The following is a 24,968-nucleotide window of genomic DNA, read 5'->3' as shown; positions in this document are numbered from 1 at the left end:
TCTGGAAATTGACCAGAAGCACACAACAATCTGCGAAGTGTTTGTGCTTAAGAAACTGCTGAACTCTGGGTAAAAATGGTGAGAGTGTGTGGCATTTGACCTGGGGCTCCTCTCATGCCCTCTCCCCAGCTCTCTTGGTAGGGAAGTTCTGCCTAGCCAGTGCAGGCTGTAAGGACCAACAGCTTCTCTGCAGGGGTGAGAAGGGGCTCACTCAATTTAGAGTGGTGGGCAGCAGCCCTGCCCGTGGCCTTGTTGGTTAAAGTGACAGTTTTGGAGATGGGTGAGTGGGGAGGGACAGTGGCTGTATTAGCCCAAGGTTGCAGACGTGTCTGGGGGCAAGACAGAAAAACAATTTGAAGAAACAATGGCCAAACATGTATTTGAGCAGAAGCTTATCCAAGAAGCTTAACAAACCTCAAGTAGCATAAATACAAAGAGATCTATACCTAGACACATCAGAGTCAAACTGTTACAAGCCAGAGGAAAAGGGAAAATCTTGAAAGTAGCAAGAGAAAAACAACTCATCACATACAGGGGAAGCATTAATATAATTAACAGCTGACTTCTCACCTGAGACATTCAAATGGAAACCAAAAGGGAACTGAATGGCATTCAAAGTACTCAAAGAAGAAAATTGTCAACCCAGAATTCTCAGTACATCAGAACTCTCCTTCAGAAACGAAAGCAAAAAGATTTTCAGATAAACAAAGACTGAGAGGATTTGTTGCTGGCAGACCTGCTGGTTCTTCAGGCTGAAAGGAAGTGACATGTTGGTAACGTACATTCACAGGAAGAAATAAAGAGCACTGGAAATGGTAAATATGTGGGCTAATAGAAAAGACATTTTTTTCTCATTTCTTCTTAGTTAAAAGACATAACATCATATGAAGCATTAACCATAACACTGGATAGAATTGACAAAAACAACCATAGCTCTTTGGCAGTTGACCAAAGGCATACAACAATCTGTTGTATTTATAACATATATAGACACGTGATATACGGGTCAACAACAGTACAAAACAGGAGGAATGAAATGGAGCTGTATTGGAGTAGAGTTTCTATATTTTACCGGGATCAGGTTAGTGTTAATCTGAAGCAGACTGTATTGTTAATAAAATGCTTATTGTAATCCCTAGAGCCACTATTAAGAAAATAACTTTAAAATATAGTTTAAAAAAATCAACAGAAGAATTGTGGTACATTAAATATTTAACACAAAAGAAAGCAGTCAATGAGGAACAGAAGAACAAAAAAGAAGGAAGACATGTAGAAAACAGCTAAATGATAAATGTCAATCCAACCAGATCAATAATTGCATCTAATGTGAGTAGTCTAAACACCCCAATCAAAAGGCAGAGATTGTCAGAGCAGATAAAAAAGTCAAGATCCAGCCTAATTATATATATATATATTTTTTTTTTTTTCCTTTTTTTTCTTTTTTGCGGTACGCAGGCCTCTCACCGTTGTGGTCTCTCCCGTTGCGGAGCACAGGCTCCGGACGCTCAGGCTCAGCAGCCATGGCTCACGGGCCCAGCCGCTCCGCGGCATGTGGGATCTTCCCGGACCAGGGCACGAACCCGTGTCCCCTGCATTGGCAGGTGGACTCTCAACCATTGCGCCACCAGGGAAGCCCCCCTAATTATATATTGTCTATAAGAGACAACCATTAGATCCTTAGGTAAAAGGATGAGGAAAGATATACCATAAGTAACCATAAGAAAACTAGAATGACTGTATTAATATCAGATAAAATTGACTTTAAGACAAAAAAATATTCCTAGAGCCAAAGAGGGACATTTTTTAACAGTACATGGGAAGATATACCAGTAACAAATGTATATGTACCTAACAACAGAATCCCAAAATATCTGAGGCATAAACTGATAGGATTGCTAAGAGAAGTAGACAGTTCATAAATTATAGTTAAGAGATTTCAGGGGCTTCCCTGGTGGCACAGTGGTTGAGAGTCCGCCTGCTGACGCAGGGGACACGGGTTTGTGCCCCGGTCCGGGAAGATCCCACATGCCGCGGAGCGGCTAGGCCTGTGAGCCATGGCCGCCGAGCCTGCACGTCCAGAGCCTGTGCTCCACAACAGTGAGAGGCCCGCGTACCGCAAAAAAAAAAAAAAGAAAAAAGAGAGATTTCAGTACTCCTCTCTCAATAATTGGTAGAGCAACTAAACAGAAAATCGGCAAGATTCTAGAAGACTCGAAGAGCACTATTGATCTGTTTGGCTAAAGGGCATCTATAGAATACATCTCATGTGCACATGGAACATTCTCCAGAGTGGACCATATGCTAGGCCGTGAAACAAGTCTCAGGAGTAGCTGTAATAAAAAAGACAGACAAAGGACTTCCCTGGTGGTCCGGTGGTTTAGACTCCATGCTTCCACTGCAGAGGGAACCAAGATCCCGCATGCCGTACAGCACGGCCAAATAAATAAATAAAAGCTCTTAAAAAAAAAAAAGAAAGAAAGGACAATAACAAGTGTTGGCGAGGACGTGGAGAGACTGGAACCCTGATACATTGCTGGTGGGAATGTAAAATGGCATAAACGGTTTGTCAGTTTCTTAGAAAGTTAGACATGAACTTACCACCTGACCCAGCAGTCTGTCCAAGGAATGTACCTGAGAGAAATGAAAGCGTGTCCACACAAAGACAGGCACATGGGTGTCCATAGCAGCATGATTCACAATAGGCAGAAAGGTGGAAGCAATCCAGAAGGCCACGGATAAACAAAATGTGCTATATCCATGCAGTGGATTACTAATCAGCAGTTTTAAAGAAGCGAGTTACCGATTTGCGCTGCAACATGGATGAAGCTCAGACTCACCATGCCGAGGGGGAGACACCAGACCCAGAGACTATGTATTGTATAATTTCATCTACAGGGAGTGTCCAAAAAAGCAAACTTACAGAGACAGAGAGCATTCAGACGGTGGTCTGAGGCAGGGGTTGGGGGTGGGTGAGGGCAGTGATGAACTGTTCACAGGCACAAGAGAACGTTTTGGGGTGATGGAAGTGTTCTAAAATTGGATTGTAGGGATGGTTGCACAACTCTAAATTTACTAAAAAATCACTGAATTATACTCTTAAAATGGATGAATTTTGTGGTATGTAAATTATACCTCAAGATGGATGTTAAAAAATATAAATGAGGTTAAAATAGTTTGGTTTCCGTTCTGGCATCCGTCAGTGTGCTCATGGAAAAACAAAACCCCGCAGAGCTGGAGGTTGATCCTGTTGGTCTTGTGAGGCCAACCCAAAGCTCATGAGCACGTGCTGCCCTCCCTGTACCCCAAGTCTGGACTGCTGGATGAGGTCTGGAGCTGGGACAGGCAGAGGAAACTGTTTTGGGTTCTCTGTTTTGTTTCTGAGATAAATAGATTCCACTCCTGCACTTTCCTATAGAGGAGACTCTCTTTCTGTCACAAATTGTTGATCTTCAAAAATAGTCTAGACCACACACAGGTGAAAAGAGCTTTGTTTTTCCCCTCTTGGGTAGAGGAACATTTAACTGAGTAAAACATGAGCCTGTTCTCCAGAGGTTCTGCACCTGAAAGGTTAGGGCTGGGTCCCTTGGTTGCCCTGGGCCTGTGTGGGGTGGGAACTTCATGATTAGCCACCCCCATACTTCACTGAAAATGTTTTTTTGTGTGCCTTTTTCTGAGGCGCCAACTCTCCCTGGATTGTCTGTGGCAGGTACCATGCTCGTCCCTGGGGGCAGAAATGATGGGACAGGATCTGACTTAGCTGTTTTTAGGGTACTGGATCTTGAAAGAATATGCAGAGGTGTTGGGGAGCCTCGACTTTAGGGCTGTGGCTCACTAGGGATGGAAGTCGCTGGATGCCTAAGCAGTCCATCTCTATTTCCTCATTTTACCTGGGAGGAAACAAGGCTGGGCTCCCAGGGTCTCACGGGCAGGGCAGGGACAGACTTGGAGCCCCATTTCTGCTGCTCGACAGCCAGCCATGTGGGTCTTGTGTGGATGTGTGGGGCAGGTGTCATGGTGACTGTGTCTCCCTGGCTTCCATTGGTGTGCATGGTCTTCAGGCAGCTGTCTGACACCTCTTCCTTCCCTGCTTTGCATCGTGTGTCTCTTTTGCTGTGGGACAGGGCTTTACTTGGACCAATGGTCTGCCCCATGGTGTGGGTGGGAAGGACTCTGATGTGTGTTCTTATCCCTACTGAGGGGCCTGTGGCCTATTGGGAGCTGGCAGTAGCACCTGAGCCATTAGAGCTGTTCTTGGCTTTAGTTCTTCTGGCTTTCTGCCTTCTTGCAAGGTTTAACAGACTGTAAAATGCACCAGAAGTACACCCTCTGTTTACCAAGGCTGCAAAAGCAGGGCACCTTTGTTGAAGCCGGTATCCTTGATGACAGAATCACTGCCCCATCTTTCTTTTCGGACTTTGGTAGTGGAGGGCGACACTCTGTATAGAAGTTAGGATTCTCAATGGCAGATCATTTGCTATTAAGACAGGGCTTGGCCACCCACAGTGGTGAGTGTGGTGTGTGGGGCATGTCATCCACACCCATGTTAATGCCCGAGTCCTCTTCCAAAGTGAAAATGAACCTGAAAGTAACATGATAGTGCTTCCGCCTGTCATCTGTAATGTTGGATTGTGTGGATGGCCTTGTTTTGTTCTGTTCTGTGTAGAAATGGAGTCCACAGGAAAGGTATGTGCATCACTTAACGTTTCCAAGATGACTCCACAAGTTATAGAGTCCTTGTTTGGGTGGACATGCTTTACAAGCGGCCTTTGGGAGAAGAAGGATACAGTAAACCCGGGGATGCATTGCCCTGCCAGGAAGTACTGCTGGTGCCTGCCGTGTATGCCTCTCCTGCTGCGGTTTTCACACATGTATCCACCTGTGTAGTTGAGAGCCTTATCGAGATACAGAACCTTATCACCCCAGAAAGTGCCCTGGAGCCATCCATACATTTCCTGCCCTCCCTGACTGGGTGTATTCTCCCACTCTCCACCAATCTTGCCTCTTCTCAAACTTCCTAGAAATGGAATCATAGAGTATGTGCTTGGTGGGGTCTGGCTTCTCTCACTCCACGTGATTGGGATTCATCTCTGTTGTGCGTATCAGCATTTTGCTGAGGGACTCCCGCGTGGATATGCATAGTCATCCACTCGCCTGTCCACCGATACTGGGCAGTATCCAGTTTGGGGTGCTGTGATCATTCCTGTAGAAGTCTTTCGCGTGGACATCGATCATCATTTCTCTTGCTAAATACCTAGGGGTCAAATTGCTGGGGTCACAGGGTAGGTGGGTATTGAGCTGTTTTAAAGAAACTGCCATGCCTTTCCCCCAAAATGTCTGGGTGGTTTTACTCTCACAGGCGTGGAGGTCCAGCTAACTTAATCCTCACTTGGTGTTGTCAGGCTTTACAGTTTTAGCCATGGAGTCTTCAAAGAGGTCTGAGTCCAGGTCCTGGCCTGCTTGTGTGACCATCAGCCCTCTCCCTTCCATGACAGAGGGTGAGGCCAGCGATGTGCAGACGTGAGCCCCCCTCCTACCCTGTTCTCCCCACCATACTCCACTGCAGCTGTGCCTGACCCACCGGCCAGCTGTCTGCTGGAATGTGCGTCCTTGAGTGATTCAGGGGAATGTTACACAGCTGTGGGCGTGATGGCTCTGGAAAGGGCTCTGGTTCTCTCACAGCCTGAGTGAGTGTGATTGTGGCCCTCACCCTGGTTCCTCCTACAGTCGCCAGCGATGGACAGCCCCCCACCCCCACCCCAGTGTGAGAGCTTCGGAAGTCACACAGCCAGGAGCCTGTTCCTTCTGTGTGATGATTACTTCCCTCAGTGTGTGTGGGGGGCTCTGGCACTCTGTGGGAGGCTCTTGGGGAGCCCAGCCCCTCCGCAGCACCTGTTGTGGGCTGGCCTTTCACTTGCTAGTTCTCTGTCTGCGGCTGGGTGGCTTCCAGGAGGGGCCAAGCAGCCTTGGGGAGCAGCTCCATCAGTTCCAACTAGAAATCCATAGCCTGCTTGCATTTCAGCACGTAAGAGCTGAACTGAGAGGTACGTTCCTTCAGAAATCGGTTCCTCGTTCTGGATTCCCCTGCCTCAGCTGCCACCTCTCCAAACCTCTGTGACTTCTCTCCATCTCCTCATTCGCTGCCTCTCCCCTTCCCTTGGGGCTCCTCATCCCGGTTCTCCTCTGTCCACCTGTCTTTATTCTGGGCCGTTAACTTATCCCAGGTTTGTAATAATTGTACTTTGAGGGGTTCACCTGTACTTCTGAAAATCATTAGATTATTTTTGGATGGCAGAGTGACAGACTCTGGGTGCCCTGTTTCTAACTCTTAGAGTGACCTAGTTCACATGGGGCATATTGTGAGCCAGCCTGGTGACAGGTAAGGAGCTCCACAGTTTTGCCACTTCCCCATTGCCTTTACGGTGCCCTCCTCTGGCCTTGGAGGGGATGGTTTCTCACTGGATAGTGCCAGCCTTCTGGGGATATTACTGTGTGGCTGCCCTGACGGGAACCAGCAAGCCACCGTCTACAGTCATCAGGATAGTAGCTGTAAGCACTTGTTTGTTTAACAGTCAGGAGCTCTTCTCTTCACACATGTGTGAGTTAAGCAGATTGGCAGATTAAGCAGATCATTTCCTTATTTTGAAATTATTCAGTATAATTCTGCAATTGCAGTTTCTGATATCCTCTTATGGCATGTATTCCTGCTGGTGCTTTGCCACATGCTGACAGGCAATGCCCTCACTGCTGTAGTGGGTTTAAACATTCTACCTATAGTGGTACATGAGGGAGGGTCTCTGGCCAGCCCTCTGCCATGGAGGCTCTGCTTTTATATACACTGCTTTTTATCTTAGTCAGTTTCTCTGACATGAGGAGAGCAGGTGTACCGGAACCATAACCAACGCTGGGGGTGGGGATGGCGAGTGCGCTGGCCTGAGGGATCCCATCCTGTCCCTCATGGCCACCTAACCTGGTGGAGAAGAAGGATGACGGGAACTCTGTTTGTAGAACAGGTAGAAGCAGGAGTGAATACCCAGCACTTCCCACACATACCATGTGTCACCCCAGGTGGGGCAAGCAGGATTTATACCAGGAGAGGAGTATTTTCTCAGTTAGCAGAATGTGCCCTGGAGGAAAAAGAGAGCTGGCCTGATTGCAAGAGATTTCTGGGTTTTTTCCTCAAGAAGATGAGCACTCGAATTGTAATTTGTGAGCCTGAAAGGGAGCGGGGGATAGCAGGTGGTTAAAAAAAGAATGTGGGGTCTGACGGCTCAATTTCACTCACACCCCTGTGTAGCCCAGGACAGTTCACCCCACCCTTGGAGCCCACCATCTCCTCTGAAGTGAGGCATAGTCCAGTAAGGTTTGTCACAGCGCTGATGGAAAGGAGACTTGGGACTCACAGGTGTCCAAGAATGAGGGAGAGGGGAGCTGAGTTACCTGTGGCTGATCCAGCTCTGTGGATGGGCCCGCCTGGGGGAGGCGGGGAGTGCGAAGGAGGTGGGGAGCGTCTGATGGGTGGAGAGATGGGAGACATACCAGACGTTACTGTGTGTCCCCTTCCTTGGATCCCAAGCCATAAGAGTGCTTATTTTTAGAGCTTAAATCTTAAAAATAGTTGTGATGTAATCACATTGAAAAGCTTCAGGTCTTAGGGGGCACTGAAATCTGGTGACATGCAGAGTTCCTTAAAGCAGGCCCTTGATAGCTTTCAAAAGCAGCTTTAACACAACAGTGCTTTAAAGAGAACAACCAATCCAGGCACGTGTGGTATCTGTGGGCACTGTGGGAAAGAGCAGTCCGGGTGGCATGTCCTGGGGAGCTCACGGCCCAGAAATAGGGGTGCTCAGGCATCCAGCTAGCTCCCTGGAGCCATTGTATTTGCCTGGAGTCAGGGCCTAAGAAGACCCATGGCGGTGGGAGCAGAGCCGGATGTCAGGCTGGGAAATGCAGCCCATGGACCACCCTCTGGAGCAGGGAGAGTTGATGCTCTGGATGTGGGTGGAGCTTGGAAGTTTGCTGGATGCCTGCATGTGAGAACAGAGGTAGACATGTTGGAGGAGGGAGTAGATGCCTTTGCCTGCAGTGCGGCATAAGGGGGGAGTGGGGCATGAGATGCAGGATAGTTTCCTGGCGTTGGGGGCCTGGGGTGCCTGACCTGCCTCTCCGGGAAGTCTGTGCTTGGCCTGCCCATCTGCAGATGCAGGGTGTCCAAGCTGCCCTGGGCAGTGGCAAGTTCTCTGTGAACTGGGTAACTGTGGGGCCTGTACAGTTGCCGCTTTTTAAGGCCACAGGAACAGGGTTACCAAATTTTGTTGTCTTATAATTGAATAGGTTTTATAGCGAAATTATGGTGTATATGTGTGGTGAGTCCTATTAAATTTTTAGTACGTCTTGATTTTCAAAACACAACTTTGGCAGCATGAAAAAACCATGTGGATTGCGGTATGTCAGGAGGACTGCACTTGGGAACCTCTGCTCAGACTGGCATCTGTGATGGGGACAGGAAACCCTTTGCCGAAAGCACTGGTGCAGCCCCTTTTCCATCTCTGGACCCCAGAGAACCTTTGGTCGTGTGGAAAATATGTTGACATTTACTGTGTTAGAAAATCTGAAAATAACTTATTTATTTAAAGATGATGATAATAAGCCCATTACATGTTAACATAAAGAACATTGCTTATAAAAAAAATAACTGTTTTGCAGATCTCTTTAATAAGTAGACAGCTGGATTCTCATATCTGCTTCTTCATCCAGTCTCTTGTGATAAGTTTTTTTTTTTTTTTTTGCGGTACGCGGCCCTCTCACTGTTGTGGCCTCTCCTGTTGCGGAGCACGGGCTCCGGATGCGCAGGCTCAGCGGCCATGGCTCACGGGCCCAGCCGCTCCGCGGCATGTGGGATCTTCCCGGACTGGGGCACGACCCCGTGTCCCCTGCATCGGCAGGCGGACTCCCAGCCACTGCGCCACCAGGGAAGCCCTCTTGTGATAAGTTTTTAGGGATGAAGCATGTGAAGAAAATCCAGCCTGACACAGAGAAGCAGTTTGAGCAGGGAGGAGTATTTGGTTAGTCTTGGATAATTGTGTGTTTCTTCCTTTAATACGACACCAAAACACAGAGTGGCCATTCCTAACTGTTAGTTGCACTGTAGACTCTGAAACCTCGATTATCAGTGAAGTTTTTGTACTCAGTTACATTAAAATCTGTCAGTCTCTCTTGCACCTTGAACAGAACAATTTTTTTTTTAAGTATCATTTTAACTTTATTTATTTTAATTAATTTATCTTTGGCTGCATTGGGTCTTCATTGCTGCACGCGGGCTTTCTCTAGTTGCGGCGAGCGGGGGCTACTCTTTGTTGAGGTGCGCGGGCTTCTCACTGCGGTGGCTTCTCGTTGTGGAGCACGGGCTCTAGGTGTGCGGGTTTCAGTAGTTGTGGCACACAGGCTCAGTAGTTGGCTGGCGGGCTCTAGAGCTCAGGCCCAGTGGTTGTGGCGGGCTTAGTTACTCTGTGGCATGTGGGATCTTCCCGGACCAGGTCTCGACCCCGTGTCCTCTGCATTGGCAGGCAGACTCTTAACCACTGCGCCACCAGGGAAGTCCCTGAACAGAAGAATTTTTAAAAAAAATGTTAGGATTGTTTTAGATTTACAGAAAGTTTGCGAAGATCGTTCCTGCACACCCTTTCCCAGTCTCCCTCATTGTTAACAGATTACTGTGGAACATTTGTCACGAGTAATTACCATTAACCAAAGTCTATATTGTCTATTCAGATTTCCTGGTTTTTTACATACCCTTTCTGTTCCAGGATCCCACATGACATTTTGTCGTTATGTCTCTGGGCTTCTCTGGGCTGAAACAGTTTCTCAGACTTTCTTGGTTTTGACGACCTTGACAGTTTGGAGTTAGGTGTTCTGTAGAATGGCCCTCAGTTGGAATTGTCTGGTGTTTTTCTCATGGTTGGACTGGGTTTTGGAGAGGAGGACCTCAGAGAGGAAGTGCTCTTCTCATCACACATGTGTCCAGGGCACGTGCCATCAGTGTGACTTGTCACACCTTGATCACCTGGATGTATGTCAGGTGTCTTCACTGTAAAGTTACTTTCCTTCTCCCTTTCCATGCTGTGCCCTTTGGAAGGAAGTCAGCTCACACCTAAGGAAAGGGATGCGGAGTCATGCTCCACCTTGAGAGTGGAGCGTCTACACAAATTATTTTGGGTTCTTCTGCCTAGATTTGTTTTTTCTCTCCCTGAATGATCTTTTACTCATGTTTGAGTTTGTAATACCATCGACCATTAGAAAATATTAGTTTACTGAGTTACAGAGATCTTTCAAATACTGATATATTTCATTTTACAGTATCGCAGAATCAGATTAGTTAACTATCCGATCTGTTGGGAAGCTCTTGGGCTCACAAATTTTCCAAAATTCTACATTTTGCTTGTTGGAAGCTCAGACATTATCATTAGTGACATATTATCGGTTGTTTTCCTTGAAGTGAACAGGCTTTGCTTTGACCATTTTGGGGAAAGTGTGTGCCAGACACCCAAGTCTGAATAACCACAGTACGTCTGTCCGACCTTCCTTCAAGCATCATGAACACTCAAACGTGTGATTTTTTTCCTGCATATCTGTTCTGCTTCTGTATGCAACAGGAGTGCTTTATCTTGTCACAGAATATTAAAAAGACATGTTCTCAAATGCTTGAGTTTTAATAAAATCAATAGCTTGTACTTCATGCAGGGCGTTGCCTACAGCATGATGACACCGTGAGTCTTGGCACAGTTTGGTGCAGCTCTCCTGACTTGGTGAAAAAGGCAAATGTCATCTTGGTGTTACAGCAGCCTGGCAGAGCCCCTGAAGGGGTCCTGAGGACCACTCTGGGAGGACCGCAGGCAGGCTGTCCACAGTGGGCACAAGCAAGGATGCCTGGCAGGACTCTGAGCTCACATCTCAGGCAGGACAGTGGTTAATGGCCTGATGGGGTCAGACAGTGAGAGGAAGAGAAGCCCTCAGCCTGGGATCTTGTCCCCAGAGACCTCGGATTGCAGGGAAGGTGGCCAGATGAATCAATTCAGAGCTAAATTATAGCAGAAAAGGTGATGGGGGCTGCCCTGAGTGTGCACATTACTATGTTCTGCAAGGATGGGGAAGAGAGGTGGAGTCATCATCCGTTGACTAGATGCACTTTCTGTGCCCTTTACCATTCACAGCATCCTCTCATGGTCAGTGACATCCCATTCTGCAGATGAAGAAACTGAAGCTCTTTGAGGTTTGGAGACTGGGCCAGGTCCCAGGAGCCACTGACGAGTGCCCAGCCCCCCAGAGTCCTCATGGCTGACCTGGGCGGAGTCTCACAGCTGCTTTGCTTAGAGCAGCTGGAGCAGGTCAGGTGGGGTGGATGGGGGACACCTGAGCCGTGCTGGGAGGACATCCCCTGGGATTTGCCAGGGCGTGGAGGGGCAGGACCCAGCAGTTTGAAACACAGATATTTAAGAGGGGGCAAGAAAGTTCCAGGCAAATAGAGCACTTTCTGTTTATCACAAGAGTTTGTAGTCATTGCAAGCTGGAAAACGGTGTTTGTTTCTCGAGCGTGGTTTCATCTGCACACAGCTGACTTGCTGTGAGTCGGTGAGGAAGCTGGTATCCCAGGAGGTGTGTTTGGGTTCATCTGGTGTAGGGAGTCCCTCCGTGCTGCAGCGTGCTCCTGAGTTTCTCCCTGGAGGAACGTTGGCCTGGCATGCGGGTACGGTGACAGAGCAAAGAGGCGATGCTAGCGATAGTGCTGTGACCAGCAGAGGGGTCCCACACTCCTTTTACCTTAATTCCCCAGGCCCAGGCCCTTTGGAAGCCTGGATTCCCGAGTGCTGAAACCCCACGCAGCTTCCTCAAGCAGGTAGCGGTCCATGTGTAGTTAGAGTTGTTTCCCAGTCAAGTCCAAGGACCACATCCATGTCCTCGTACTGTCATCTCTTTATCACCTCAGAGACTTGGCATGCAGATGCTGGTGGCTATCCAGCATCCTTCAAGTATAAATAAAAATATTTCCCCCTTTTTAACCTAGTCCAAAAATGGTATTTGATAACCCGAGTTAGAGGCCTCAGTTGACAGTTATGTGAGACCTACCCTTTCCTGCCCTGCACCTCCTTTTTGGGATGCCATTTAGCCCCCTTCAGGCTATGGGTGCCCAGCTGGTCTGACTAGGACAGGAGGCCCAGGTCCCAGTGCACTGTGGAATACACCTGGCAGACCTTGGCGTGCCAGAGTTGACCAGGCCTGCCAGGGGTCCATAGGAGGCTGGTTATGCTGTGGGCCCAGGTTATCCGCAGGCCATGGGTGTGTGACCTCAGGAAATCACTCTCTTAAGACTCTTTCCGCACCTGTGGATGTGGGTGACAGTTGAGTAGTTGAGACGATCACATGGAAGCATGCATCTTGGTGGTTGGCACAGGGATGGCCATCAAAAAGGGTCAGCAAACGTCCTGGGTGATTTTCCCAAATCTGACATAAGTCAGCACTTCAGTTCTGACTATGGTCATTTCTAATAAGTGCCCCTTTCCAAATTTCTGAGCAGAGAGCGTGCTGAATCGGATTTAGCCTTCCTGGTGGTGACCCGACTGGAACATGTTGCCTGCTGGCAGGGTCATGCTGCAGTGACCTCCTTGGGTGGGTGCTGGCCCTGCAGGCTGTCCCACTGCCATTTGATGTCAGGGTCTTTTTGTGGGGCCACTGCCAGTTGCTGGCCCAGGGAACACTCCCTTCTGCCCATTCTTGGCATGTTTCTCCATCGACTCTGCATGCCCCCCAAACTGGCCCCTATCCCTGCTTGCAGTCCCAGTGAGGTCCTCTGGGTCTCCCTAGCCAGGCCGTGTGACTTCTAGGGGCTCCTGTGTTCCTAGAAGGATCCCCAGCAGGACAGGCTGGATGCCTCCTGGCCTTGCTAATGGCACAGTGCTCTTCCACGGCAGCTGCCTCTGCCCCCCGCCTCTGTGCTGGGGGCCCTGGTTGGGGGATGGGCTCTCGGGACCAGACCCTGGTCACACTTGCTCTCTTCCTTTCTTCCGAGATGTTCGGCTGTTGCCATGGCAGGGTGGGCCATAATGGAGTCCCAGAGAGATAGCCGGACCTGGAGTCTCCAGGAAGAATTATGGCTGGGTTTCAAAAATCCTGTCCCAGCTGCTCACCTCCATGGCCTCTGTGGCCTAGAAGCAAAATGTATTCTGACTTCCTGGCCCCCACAAAGCAGGCTCTGGGCTTTTGTCTTGACATCCCAGCCAACAGGGTGTCAAGTTACAGTGCGGGGAGAAGTGGTAATGGATGCCAAGAAGGGAGTCGAGGGGGAATTGCGCAGGGGAGCCCAGGGAGCCGAGGGAGCTGAGGGGCTGGGGCTGGTGGGAAGCAGGTGGGCTCTGGGGGGCGCGGCAGGGACCAGGCACTCGTCAGTGCCTACCAACCCCAAGGGCAAGCAAGTGTTCGGCTTTGGGGCGCACCTGTGTCTGCATGCAGCGGTTCCTAATCACATCGGGTGTGTCTGAATGGATGGGGCCCCTTGGGAAAGGAGGGTGGTGTGTTATGGGGTCCCAGTGAGCAGCTCCCATGCCCAAACGGCTGTGAAAGATCCCAGTGGTGTGTGTCTGCGGAGATGCCCAATATGCAACTGGGAACTGCCAGTGAAATGTTACCAGGTAGTAGGACTAACCTGGGAACTGGTGATAAACGTCTTATTTTTCTCTCTTTAGGACTTTTCTAGAAGTATTTCTGGAATGGGAGTGCTCATTGGATTAAGTATATGGAATTGCTTTCCAGCGTTGACTCAGACACCACTCCCGGTAGTGCCTGAAGCCGCCGGTAGTGGCTCCCAGACCTGAGGATGGCCCCTTCCTCTCCTGTGGGACCTTCTATATATATACCCCCTTTTCTTTGTCGGGCAGCTCTGTGCTCCTGCTGGGCAGTCCTAGAGCTATGCTCCAATCCCTTTCCAAGTCTGCATCTGCCCCGGGCAGCCTCTGTGTGCAGAGAAGTACTGCTGGTCCTTTTGGGGGGATTTGAGGTTCAGCAGGGATGGTTACTTGAGTAAACCTTTTCTTTCCCACCTTCTCTCTCCCAGGGTACTGTAGCGTCTAGAGTAGGTGGCCTTGTTGAGTCTGAGGGAGGCCATGGCATTATAGTGGTGTAGGCCAGCTCGCTGGGGGCAGAGCTGGGCTGCCGGCCCCATTAGTTTAGTGGTTTAAAGTAACTGTATTGGTGTAGCATCATCTGTCAGGTCTGCTGGTTCCAGCTGGGTGCAGCTTCTTGGGTTCTCATCTTTGTAGTCCCACGTCAGCTGGATTGGGTGTCCCCAGTGGCTTGGTTACTCATGTGGGATGGCTGGGCCCATGTCTGTGTCTGTGACCCTCTTTGCAAGCAGCTAGTTTGGCATCCTACTCTGGGGTGGTCTCTCAGAGCAAATGTTCCAAGGGCCCAAGCACAAGCTTTTTTTTAATTATTATTTTTTAATTAATTAGTTTTTATTTATTTATTTAGTTTTGGCTGCGTTGGGTCTTTTTGTTGCTGCGCGCGGGCTTTCTCTAGCTGCGGTGAGCAGGGGCTACTCTTCGTTGTGGTGAGCAGGCTTCTCATTGCAGTGGCTTCTCTTGTTGCGGAGCACAGGCTCTAGGTGTGCGGGCTCAGCAGTTGTGGCTCGCGGGCTCTAGAGCGCAGGCTCAGTAGTTGTGGCGCACGGGCTTAGCTGCTCCGCGGCATGCGGGACCTTCCCGGACCAGGGCTTGAACCTGTGTCTCCTGCACTGGCAGGCAGATTCTTAACCACTGTGCCACCAGGGAAGTCCCAAGCACAAGCTTTTGAGGCTGTGACCTTGCTTCAAAAGCTTGCATCGTTGCTTCCTCTATGTTCCTCACTCCTGGCCTCAGAGAGTGAGCCACAGAACTAACCCAGATCCCGGGGATAGGACCGGACACGAGGACGTGAGCATGGGGAGGCATGGATCACTTGGAATGAGCTACCTCCACGGTGCTCTTCAGGACTGAATGGATGGCCTCGTAAGGGTGTAGTGCAGTGGGTCCTCTGTACAGGGTTTTGTCAACCAGGTGTATTAGGACTCCTCAGCATCCACCAGAGTCCTGGACTCATAGGTTAGGAGTTGGACTTCCAGGGCCTAGTGCTTGAGAAGACATAACGACACAGAATTCAGAAATCCTTTTTTTTTTTGCGGCACGCGGGCCTCTCACTGCCGTGGCCTCTCCCGCCGCGGAGCACAGGCTCTGGACGCGCAGGCTCAGCGGCCGTGGCTTACGGGCCCAGCCGCTCCGCGGCATGTGGGATCCTCCCGGACCGGCGCACAAACCCGTGTTCCCCGCATTGGCAGGCAGACTCTCAACCACTGTGCCACCAGGGAAGCCCCAGAAATCCTTTTAAGTGAATTTGCACATCCTTTACCAGTGCAGCATCTGTGTGCGTGTGGAAAGAGCTGCTCACATGTGCAAGGTGATCGGTCAGTCTATAGGCATTGCAGATTCCTTGTGAACTCATAGGCGCCATCCTGGAACCAGGTGCAGGGAAGAGGAGGAGGTAGGTGCACACCAGCTGTGTCATCTGAGCACCCACAGAGCAGGCCCAATCTCTGTCTTCACTGGGTTTGAGAATATTCACGTGTTACTCAATTGACTGCTGTGTGCCGAGTTGACCTTCACAACAAGCAGCCCCTTACTGCCTCAGGAGAGGTTGGGGCCTGAACTGCCCTGATGGCCTCCTACGGCATCTGAGCCTCCTTGGCACTGAGGTCTCACCTCACGCAGTAAACCCCACCCAGTGGGGCAGGAATTACTGTCCCCATCCTTGTAGGGGGCACAGAGGGGGAAGTGTCCTACCCTGGGCTTCTCACTTGCAAGAGGCAGAACCAAGTGAGAGGTTTTGTAAGGGTGTGACTCTCCCCCTCCCCTCAGTGTGTGTAGGCTTGGTGCACAGTGCCTGCTCTGGGAGGAAGCCCTGTGGCCTGTCCACCACCCAGCATGGCACTAGGAGGAGGGTCCTGTCCCTCTGGCTCTGGGGAGGTGGGGAACCCGGGGAACCCTTCGCTTGTCGGGCCACCTTAGGAGCATCCTGGCCCTCACCGGGAGCCATAGGGCCCCAGCATTGTGGAGATGGCTCCAGGTGGGACCATGGCTCCCTGGCTGCTATGCCTGTGGTGACCTCTGGCCCCAGCCCTGGGTTGGGGAACCCGCCTATCAAATGCACAATGACAGCATTACCCTGGGAGGCTGTGGGAGGGTGACCTGAGCCAGCGCAGGGCTGCCATAATGGCACCTTGTAGGAGGGCAAGGCACTTTCTTGGATCCTTTGCTGAGGTGAGGGTGAGTGAGCTGGTCTCTGTCAGGGGAGTGCCTCTGCTCAGGCTTGTGCTGCCCTTGAGTGGAAGCTCCCAGAGTTTTGCCCTAAGCTCCCTGCCTCCAAGATGGGCAGTTAGAGGCAGGGCGAAGAAGGCTGCCCCAGACATGCACGCTGTTGCGGGGGCGGGTCCCGTGAGCACAGTGGGGTAGTGCTGACCACGGTCCCAGGGCAGGGCTTGGCCAGCCGGGGCCTTTTCTGAGGGCACAGGTGGTTTGAAGCGCATCTTGAAGTGTGAGTTGGGCCTCACAAGGGAGGTGAGAAATATGACGGAGGAACATTCCTTGGAGGGGATGGTGGTGAAGGTGGGAGGAGCTCACGACAGGACGTACATGTGAACAGCAACTTGGAGTTCAGGGGCTGAGGGCTGGAGAGGCTGTGGGCCTGGGAGGGCCGAATGGGCTCTAGAGGGAGGAATGCCCTGGGGGAGGGTCTGGTGGGGCCAAGACTAATGTTTGGTGAAACTGGCGCTGGGTCTGGAAAAGCCTCTCCCCCGCACCTGCCATACCCAGCAAACAGCAACCACCTGCCCCTCCCTGCCCAGCCAGGCCCGAAAGATGAGGGGAAGAGGGAGGGTTCTGTCAGGGAGTAGTTGGCCACCAGCGCTGCTTGTCTCCCCTGGGTTAGCCCTGAGGAGCAGTTTGTTGTCCCCAGGCCTCATTTGGCCCACCCTCGTCCCCGGCTTCCCTAGTGTGTGCAGGCATCTAAGGGATCTTATAAAAGTGCAGGCTTTGATCAAGCAGGTCTGGGGTAGTAACGTGCCTTGGTGAAGCTGCTCTGCTGCTCAGTGGGCTGAGGCAGGTGGTGGTCCACTCCCATCTGCCCCTCCCCCTCCTGGTTTTGTGTCTGCCCATCCTGGTCGACCCTAAGGATGGAACTGCTTTTATCCAGGGGTTTCTCCCCACTACCTGACACAGCACCTGCTTCTTAGGTTGGCTTTCAGCAAATTGGAGTGAGTGAGTAAATGAATGAGTGTGGATCAGGTGTGCCTTCCCTAGACATCAGGCAGGCCCATATTGAGAACAACAAAGGTCAGAGCTGCATTCCCTTGATGAGACTGCTTCCCCTGGCACAGGCCAGTGAGACACTAAATATTAACCTCACACTGACCGCTAATTGGTTAGCAGCTGGGATGGTAGTCTGGTGCTGTGAATGGAGGGATCTTGTCATGAGTTAAGTTTATAATCCCTGCCTTCCCTTTAGGAAGCTTGGTGAAAGTTCTGGGCAGGTAACAGAACTCTGTTTAGCCACGGCCGGTATACAGGGGAGGGAGGTAGTGAGACCATTTTTGCTAACAGCCTAGCCTGCTTCCAGGGATTTTTGTCGGTCATATAAAATCTCTTCTGATCATAATTTTTTTTTAATTTGGCTGAGCCAGGTCTCAGTTGCAGCATGTGGGATCTTTAGTTGCAGCATGTGGGATCTAGTTCCCTAACCAGGGATTGAACCTGGCCCCCCTGCATTGGTAGCGTGGAGTCTTAGCCACTGGACCACCAGGGAAGTCCCCTGATCATAATATAAGGGTTCGCAAGATGGGCAGGATAGGCTTAATGAATTTGCCCTGGAATCATATAGCTTCTAAATAAACTTGGTGCCCAGGCAGCTGCCCTGGATTGAGGCAGTACCCCTGGCCACTACAACTGTTCCCCTGGCATGTTCGGCTAGATTTCCTCTGCTTTGTTCTCCTGGCCTAAATGGTTTTATAATTTAAAATACGTTTTAAAAAAAGAATGCCCACAATAATTTTGAGCCTTTGTCAAATGCGTGTTCTTTTCCCTGAATTAAAAGAACCCTCTGGGAAAGTAATGAGAGACTTGAAGCACCTTTGCTTTAAAATTGAACTTAGGAAAGTTTTTCATCTTGGAAACTAGCGGGGCTGGTGACCCTTCTGTGTTTGGAAGAGGTGACTCAGGTCCCTGTAACAATCGAACGGGCCGGCACCACACAGGAAATGCCTGCAGCCCGGCAGCCCCAGGGTGAGCTGGCGCCTCCATTTCCTGACAGCACCTGAACCCTACCTCACTTCTCAAAATGAAGGCTGCGTGTCACAAACTGGTTAGAACTGGCTGTTGCCATGGTTTTCACGTTGGAAGGCACAGTTAAAGGGTCACATGACCAAAGAGGGAAATGCCTTTGTCACATGACTTTTTGGTGGCCTGATTAGCATACAGGAAGTTCACTCCCTGCTGGCTGCTGGGATGCTGAGTGATCATTGATGGGAGGTGATGTCATCTCTTGGACGAGTTATTGATTAGTCTCAGTCCAAGATGGGACCTGGGAGTGCTGTGGTCAGAGTGGCCATCTCAGGGAGCTTCAGCTTCAACATGGTCCCAGTCCCTAACCCTACCCTCTTCCCTCAGGCAAATTTGAGCTTTATTAGACATCTCACCTTTGGAAGGCGTGCACATCCTCATTGAGGTGATAAAAAGTGATAAATCCCTGCAAGTTACCATTGTCTCAGAGCGCTTTTGCTCAGGAAGCGCCTGTAGTTTGTAACTCCAGACGTGGTTCTGCCTGGGCTGCTCCTCTGCCCGTGTGTAGCCAGCTGCCTGGGAACCCACCTGGGCTGGGACCAGTGGCTGCACTCCTGTGCTGGAGCCTCGTGTCTGCTTAGTGCCTGTGTGCGTGTCCACAGAACCCAGAATTGGAGCCCCGAGGTCTTTTTTTTTTTTAAATATTTTTTGGCTGCATCGGGTCTTCGTTGCTGTGCGCGGGCTTTCTCCAGTTGCGGCGAGCAGGGGCTACGTTGTGGCACATGGGCTTAGTTGCTCCGCGGCACGTGGGAACTTGCCGGACTGGGGCTCGAACCCGTGTCCCCTGCATTGGCAGGCTGATTCTTAACCACTGCGCCACCAGGGAAGTCCCCCGAGGTCATCTTTAAAGCTGATCTTGGGCAGAGTTGGCAATCAGCAGGGAGACACGGAGACTTGAAAGTGTGGTGGTTCCTGAATTGCATTGGTTTTTAGTTTGATGAGGCTCTAGTGAGACATCCCGGGTTACTTTGTAGACAGCCAGCCAATTTCTGGACTTGAGAACGTGGGCTGCTAACCACAGTGAGGGGATTCTATACCTTGAAATGGAAGCCTTTTTTTGTTCACTCTCCCGGTCTCTTTTCTGGAAGACCATCCAGCAGCTGTGCTGGTTAAATCAGATCAGGTCTGGGATTGTTGAGGTGCAGCAGCCATGCTGCTCTAGGAGGTGGGATTAGGAGGGGCCTGGGGAAGCACACTGCGGGTTGAGGGGCTCCGGGAGTTAGGGAATGCAGTATCTGATCCTCTGTGCCCATCCTTCCCTGAAGACACAGCTCACTCTGGGAATCAAAAGGGCAGTTGAGTGGGCTGTTAAAACACCAGTCCTCCATCTATAACTCTGTACCCGCTCAGCCGGAAGGAATGGGACAACTTTGAGGTGTTACTCCCAGTTAACTTCATCGAGTTTGTTCTTTGGGTCACAGTGCCACCTAGTGGACACATTCAGTCCTTGGCTGGTTTTCCTGCTGATAGAAGGATTTGATTCCTTTGACACAAATGCTGAGGCAATATCTCAAGGGAAAGTTTACGTTGTGCCCTCAGCAAACAGAGCTCCTTGGTTCGGGACTAAGCACCGTCTCTGGGACCTGTTGGTCCTTATGTGTGGGGTCAGCAATGCCAGAGCAGAAGTCCAGCATCACTAGATGTGCATATATGTCCTAGGGAACTTGGCTGGTAGGGTTGGCGTAAGAGGGCAGAGGGTAATGGGCAGAGGTGGCTGGGAACTAGTTTGTGAGCGGATCAGGTGGGTGGAAAGTACCCAGATCTGTGAGAGAAAATGTGTTCCATGTTCCAGTTGGTTTCAAAACATGCAGCCACTACTGCCACATTGCCACTGGCAGGGTGAAGAGGCCACGTGTAGCCCAGGAAGGGCTGTCTAGCAGACAGCCTTGGCCACCTTGTGAGGTGGTGGCATCCCATGCTGGGGAGCTAGAATGTAGGCTGGCAACATGTGCATCAGCCCCTCTGTCTCCTGGGACAGGCGTGAGGGCTGTTAGCGAGTCTGGGTTTAGCAAAGAAAGGCTGATTTGCGTGGGAGCTGGACGCCCCATCAGGTGACTTCCAACATGGGCAGGTAGGAGCCCTAGCAAGAGGCCCAAGATTCAGGACCCAGTATTTTTATTCAGTACTGAGCTACATGGTAGAGATAGGAGCCGTGGTGTTTTTCAAAATGACTGTGTCACCTTCAGACACATAGGCGTCCTCAGCCCGGGGGACACAGAAGTGGTTACCAAGAACAGTCCCGGCTTTTGAAGAGCTCAGCCGCAAACTGGCAGATTTGAGTGCCCTGTGGTGAGTGCGGTGAGAGAAGGCAGCCTGGGTGGGCAGGTGGTGGGGAGGTCTGGTGAGGCAGCCCTGCTTGCTGCCACCTTGTTGTGTCTGCGTCTGAATCCAGGCATCTGCGGGGTGTGGGGGTGGGGCTCTAGGGGACGCCGTCCAGTGCAGTCGGGACGCTCTGGTAGTAACCTGTGACTGTTCCTGTTCCACAGTGACATGAAGTCCGAGAGGAGAGCCCCTTCGCCCGACGTGATCGTACTCTCTGACAACGAGCAGCCTGCGAGCCCGAGGGTGAATGGGCTGACCGAGGATGCCTTGAAGGAGACCAGCACTGAGGCCCTCATGGTGAGCCTTGTCCCCATGCTGGGGAACCATCTCGCAGTGGAACAGCCTGTGTTCGCCGGCCCCCAGCTCTTCCCCTCAACCCTTGTTCTCTTGCCCTTGTAGAAAAGCAGTCCTGAAGAACGAGAAAGGATGATTAAGCAACTAAAAGAAGAGTTAAGATTAGAAGAAGCAAAACTCGTTTTATTGAAAAAGTTGCGGCAGAGTCAAATACAAAAGGAAACTACCACCCAGAAGGTATGTGCGCGTCTGTTCCCTCCTCAGTGGTCAGTGAGAGCTGTTTAGAACCAGGGACAGAAAGCCATGGTCATTTCCTTGGCCCACTGCTGCCTCAGGAGCCAGAAAGACTGGTCATGAGGGGTCAGGTTTCCTTAGGGGCATAGGGACAGGGTCTGAATTGGAAATTTGCAGACTCAAGTTCATGTTTTGGATTTAGCTTAGAGGATATCAGAGTACGTTTTGGTCTAGTATGTTCTTGATCTGAGTATGTAAACCTCATTCCCTGTAGACTCCATCAAGGAAATGGAGAGCAGGCATCTTTGACCATGCTGAAAGCACAGTTCTGTCTCAGACCCCTTTTCAGAAAGGCCTTCGGCCCTGTGGATGAATGTTCTGGCCAGCAGGGGCCGCTGTGGTTTTGTGGACAGATTGCTGAATGCCACATAGCCTGGCCCCAGAGCTTCTACTCCTGTTAACCTCCCCTGATGCCTCAGGCTCCTTGTGCTGCTTCTAAATGCACCTTACCATGTAAGGCAAGGTCAAGTTTGTTTTGTCCTTTTTTGGTGTCTCATTCTGGGAAGGTTCCTGGTCGGTGACAAAACTACCCTTCCTTATATTCTAACCACTCTCTTACTGAACCAGAAAGTAAATGCACTTCAGGCAGTACAGTGTGTAGAACATGTGTCCCCTTAAGGGAGCAGGACAGGGGGACGCTCACTGGTCTGACTTGGGGATTTCCTTGAGCCCCCACCCCAACCTGGTAAACAAGTGGACCAAGCCTGCCATCTGTTAATATCCCGATGGACAGAGCCTGCTCATTACTTGTTTCCTTGTTGATTGCTTAAGAATTGATGATGTGAACCAAGTCTGTCAGTGTCCCTTCTCTGATGGAATATGTGACTTTAAGAAGTGCCCGGGGACTTCCCCAGTGGTCCAGTGGTGAAGAATCCTCCTTGCAATGCAGGGGACGTGGGTTTGATCCCTGGTCAGGGAACTAAGATCCCACATGCAGCGGGACAACTAGGCCCGTGCACCACAACTACTGAGCTCGCGTGCCTCAACCCTGCGTGCTGCGAACCACAGAGCGCAGGCGCTCTGGACCCCATGTGCCACAACTAGAGAAGAGAAAACCTACATGCCACAACTAGAGAGAAGCCCCCGGGCTATAATGAAAGATCCCGCATGCCTCAACGAAGATCCTGCGTGCCGCAGCTAAGACCCAATGCAGCCAAAAATAAATAAATAAATCTTTTTTGAAAAAAAGAATAAAAAAAGTGCCTGGACCCAACATTTTCTCACCAGGGTTGGGATTAACCTAAGCCCGGGGTCCTTCACCTCAGCCTCCACCACCAGCCTTTTTTGTCCCCTGAAGGGCAGAGATGGCACCTGAACCACAGTGATGCCAAGCACCCCCAGGGTGGGGGGGTAAAGGGTGCTGGAAAATCTGTCCTTTGTTTGTTTATTTTTATTTATTTATTTATCTACCTACCTACCTATCTATCTATCTATCTATCTGGCTGTGCTGGGTCTTAGTTGCGGCACACGGGATCTTCGTTGTGGCATGTGGGCTCTTAGGTGCGGCATGTGAGATCTTGTTCCCTGACCAGGGATCGAACCTGGGCCCTCTGCATTGGGAGCCTGGAGTCTTAACCACTGGACCACCAGGGAAATCTGTTTCAAACATGTCAGTTCCTGCTGCAAGGAACGTGGCAGGCGGGAAGCAGAACGTTTGAGAGCCTGATGCCTTTTGAAGAGGAAGAAAAGCAGTGCTCTTCTGTCAGAATTACGTGTGGGAGGAGCAGGGTTGGTGGCCCTCTCATCTCCTGCATGCCCTGTTCTCTTGCAGCCCGCAGGCTCCACTGGGAGCTCTGTGACCACCCCTCCCCCGCTTGTACGGGGCACCCAGAACATTCCTTCCGGCAAGCCATCACTTCAGGTCAGTGTTCCCTCTGCGTCATGCTCCTGAGCAGCCCTGATCCAGTTTCTGCAAAAGCCCGCTCGTTTCTTCTGATTAGAGGCCTTCTGGTGGGAGCCCAAAAAATAAAACATGCTTGTGTTCCCATACCCAACCCAGGCCCCTGTTGACATCATAAACAAATCACACAGACTCTCGGAGGTCCCCTATGACCACCCCTAGAGAGACTGGAGAGAGAACCAAGGTTCTAGGCAGACTGGGCTCCCTTCTGCCTGACTCTCTGAGGGCAGTTGGAGGGCCCAGTGGGGCCTTGTCCCAGCCCGGCTCACAGCCTCCTTTGCCCACAGGGTGAGATGGGCAGGTCTCCCACTTCCAGCCATAGGACAGAGAGGCCAGGGGCCCACCTCCCTTCAAACAGGCCTGAGCCCCCAGCTCAGACCAGCAGGCGGGTGGTACTGGTCCCAGTTAGCTGGACTCTTGCTGTGGTGGGGCCCGAGTCCTGAGTAAGCCTGAGTGAGCCCAGGTTGGCGTGGCTCTTGTCAGAGTCTGTTGCTGGTTCTTTTGTGTTTTGAATAAATAGGCATTTTAGCTTTTATTTTCTCTGCCACCACCCTTTTTTTTTGACATTTTAATTTTTCTTTTAATCTTTTTTTTTTAAAACATCTTTATTGGAGTATAATTGCTTTACAATGCTGTGTTACTTCCTGCTGTATAACAGAGTGAATCAGCTATATGTATACGTATATCCTCATATCCCCTCCCTCTTGCGTCTCCCTCCCACTCTCCCTATCCCACCCCTCTAGGTGATCACAGAGCCCTGAGCTGATCTCCCTGTGCTATGCAGCCGCTTCCCACTAGCTATCTGTTTTACATTTGGTAGTGCATATATGTCCATGCCACTCTCTCACTTCGTCCAAGCTTGCCCTTCCTTCTCCGCCACCACCTTTTTTCTGGGTGGTGAGTATGTGCTTTTACAAAAACAGCAAACCTGTTTGTTTAAAAAGTCAGGTAAGATCTGAGGGTTGGTGTTGTTGACAGACCTCTTCAACTCGGATGCCTGGCAGTGTCATCCCACCACCCCTGGTCCGTGGCGGGCAGCAGACGTCCTCGAAGTTAGGGCCACAGGCGAGCTCACAGGTCGTCATGCCCCCACTCGTCAGGGGGGCCCAGGTAAGCAGAGTGAGGGCTTAAGGGAAGCCCCAGGCAGCCTCCACCTCTTGAGAATGAGCCTTCCTAGTTCTCAGGTTGGGGGCTCTTTCCCTGTGGCGCCCTCTGTCGTCCCTCTCGTTGACTTGTCTCCCCCACTACACCCTAACAGCAGATCCACAACGTCAGACAACATTCCAGCACAGGGCCACCACCGCTCCTCCTGGCTCCCCGGGCATCTGTGCCCAGTGTGCAAATTCAGGGACAGAGGATCATCCAGCAGGGCCTCATCCGCGTCACCAACGTCCCCAACGCTAGTCTGCTCGTCAACATCCCACAGGTGAGGGTCATATGTGTGCCCCGCAGCTGCCCCTCTGACAGCCCACAGTCCTGGGACCCAGTCATGTCTCCAGGGTGGCTTGGCGTGACTTGCCTGCTTCCTTGGAGCCAGGTGAGGTCTTGGATAATCCAGCCCCGCAGACGGTGTTACTGTAGCTCCTTGGAGCTAGTTGGTGCATGAAAGTCGTGGGCAGGAGTCTTACGTTGCCAACTGCCATCTAGCAGAGGTGGATAGCTGCCGAGAGTGGGAAGGGTGGAGATCTGAGCTGACATAGGGAAGGCTCAGGGTGCGGCACCAGAGCGCTCCGCACCCTCCCCCTCTA

The 24,968-nt window shown here is 51.0% G+C and overlaps 1 protein-coding gene across 11 annotated transcripts in view; it reads left to right on the top strand.

Annotated features, from left to right (window-relative positions):
* GATAD2A (GATA zinc finger domain containing 2A) overlaps nt 1–24,968 on the top strand; it is a 101,290-nt gene that overhangs the window by 64,077 nt on the left and 12,245 nt on the right. For 8 of the 11 annotated variants that reach the window (XM_032625873.1, XM_032625874.1, XM_032625875.1 and 5 more), the window contains 5 exons: nt 20,897–21,029; nt 21,132–21,263; nt 23,092–23,181; nt 24,199–24,330; nt 24,479–24,646. In XM_032625873.1, coding sequence (XP_032481764.1) covers nt 20,897–21,029; nt 21,132–21,263; nt 23,092–23,181; nt 24,199–24,330; nt 24,479–24,646 — 655 coding nt within the window. Of the gene's footprint in view, nt 1–3,470; nt 3,476–20,675; nt 20,700–20,896; nt 21,030–21,131; nt 21,264–23,091; nt 23,182–24,198; nt 24,331–24,478; nt 24,647–24,968 lie in introns of those variants that run through there. The other 3 variants (XM_032625880.1, XM_032625881.1, XM_032625872.1) reach the window with 3 other exon arrangements.

The sequence above is a fragment of the Phocoena sinus genome, chromosome 3, assembly GCF_008692025.1.
Source record: "Phocoena sinus isolate mPhoSin1 chromosome 3, mPhoSin1.pri, whole genome shotgun sequence".
NCBI lineage: Eukaryota > Metazoa > Chordata > Mammalia > Artiodactyla > Phocoenidae > Phocoena > Phocoena sinus.
Note: the sequence above shows the minus strand (reverse complement) of the source record. Positions and strands in the feature narration are given on the sequence as shown.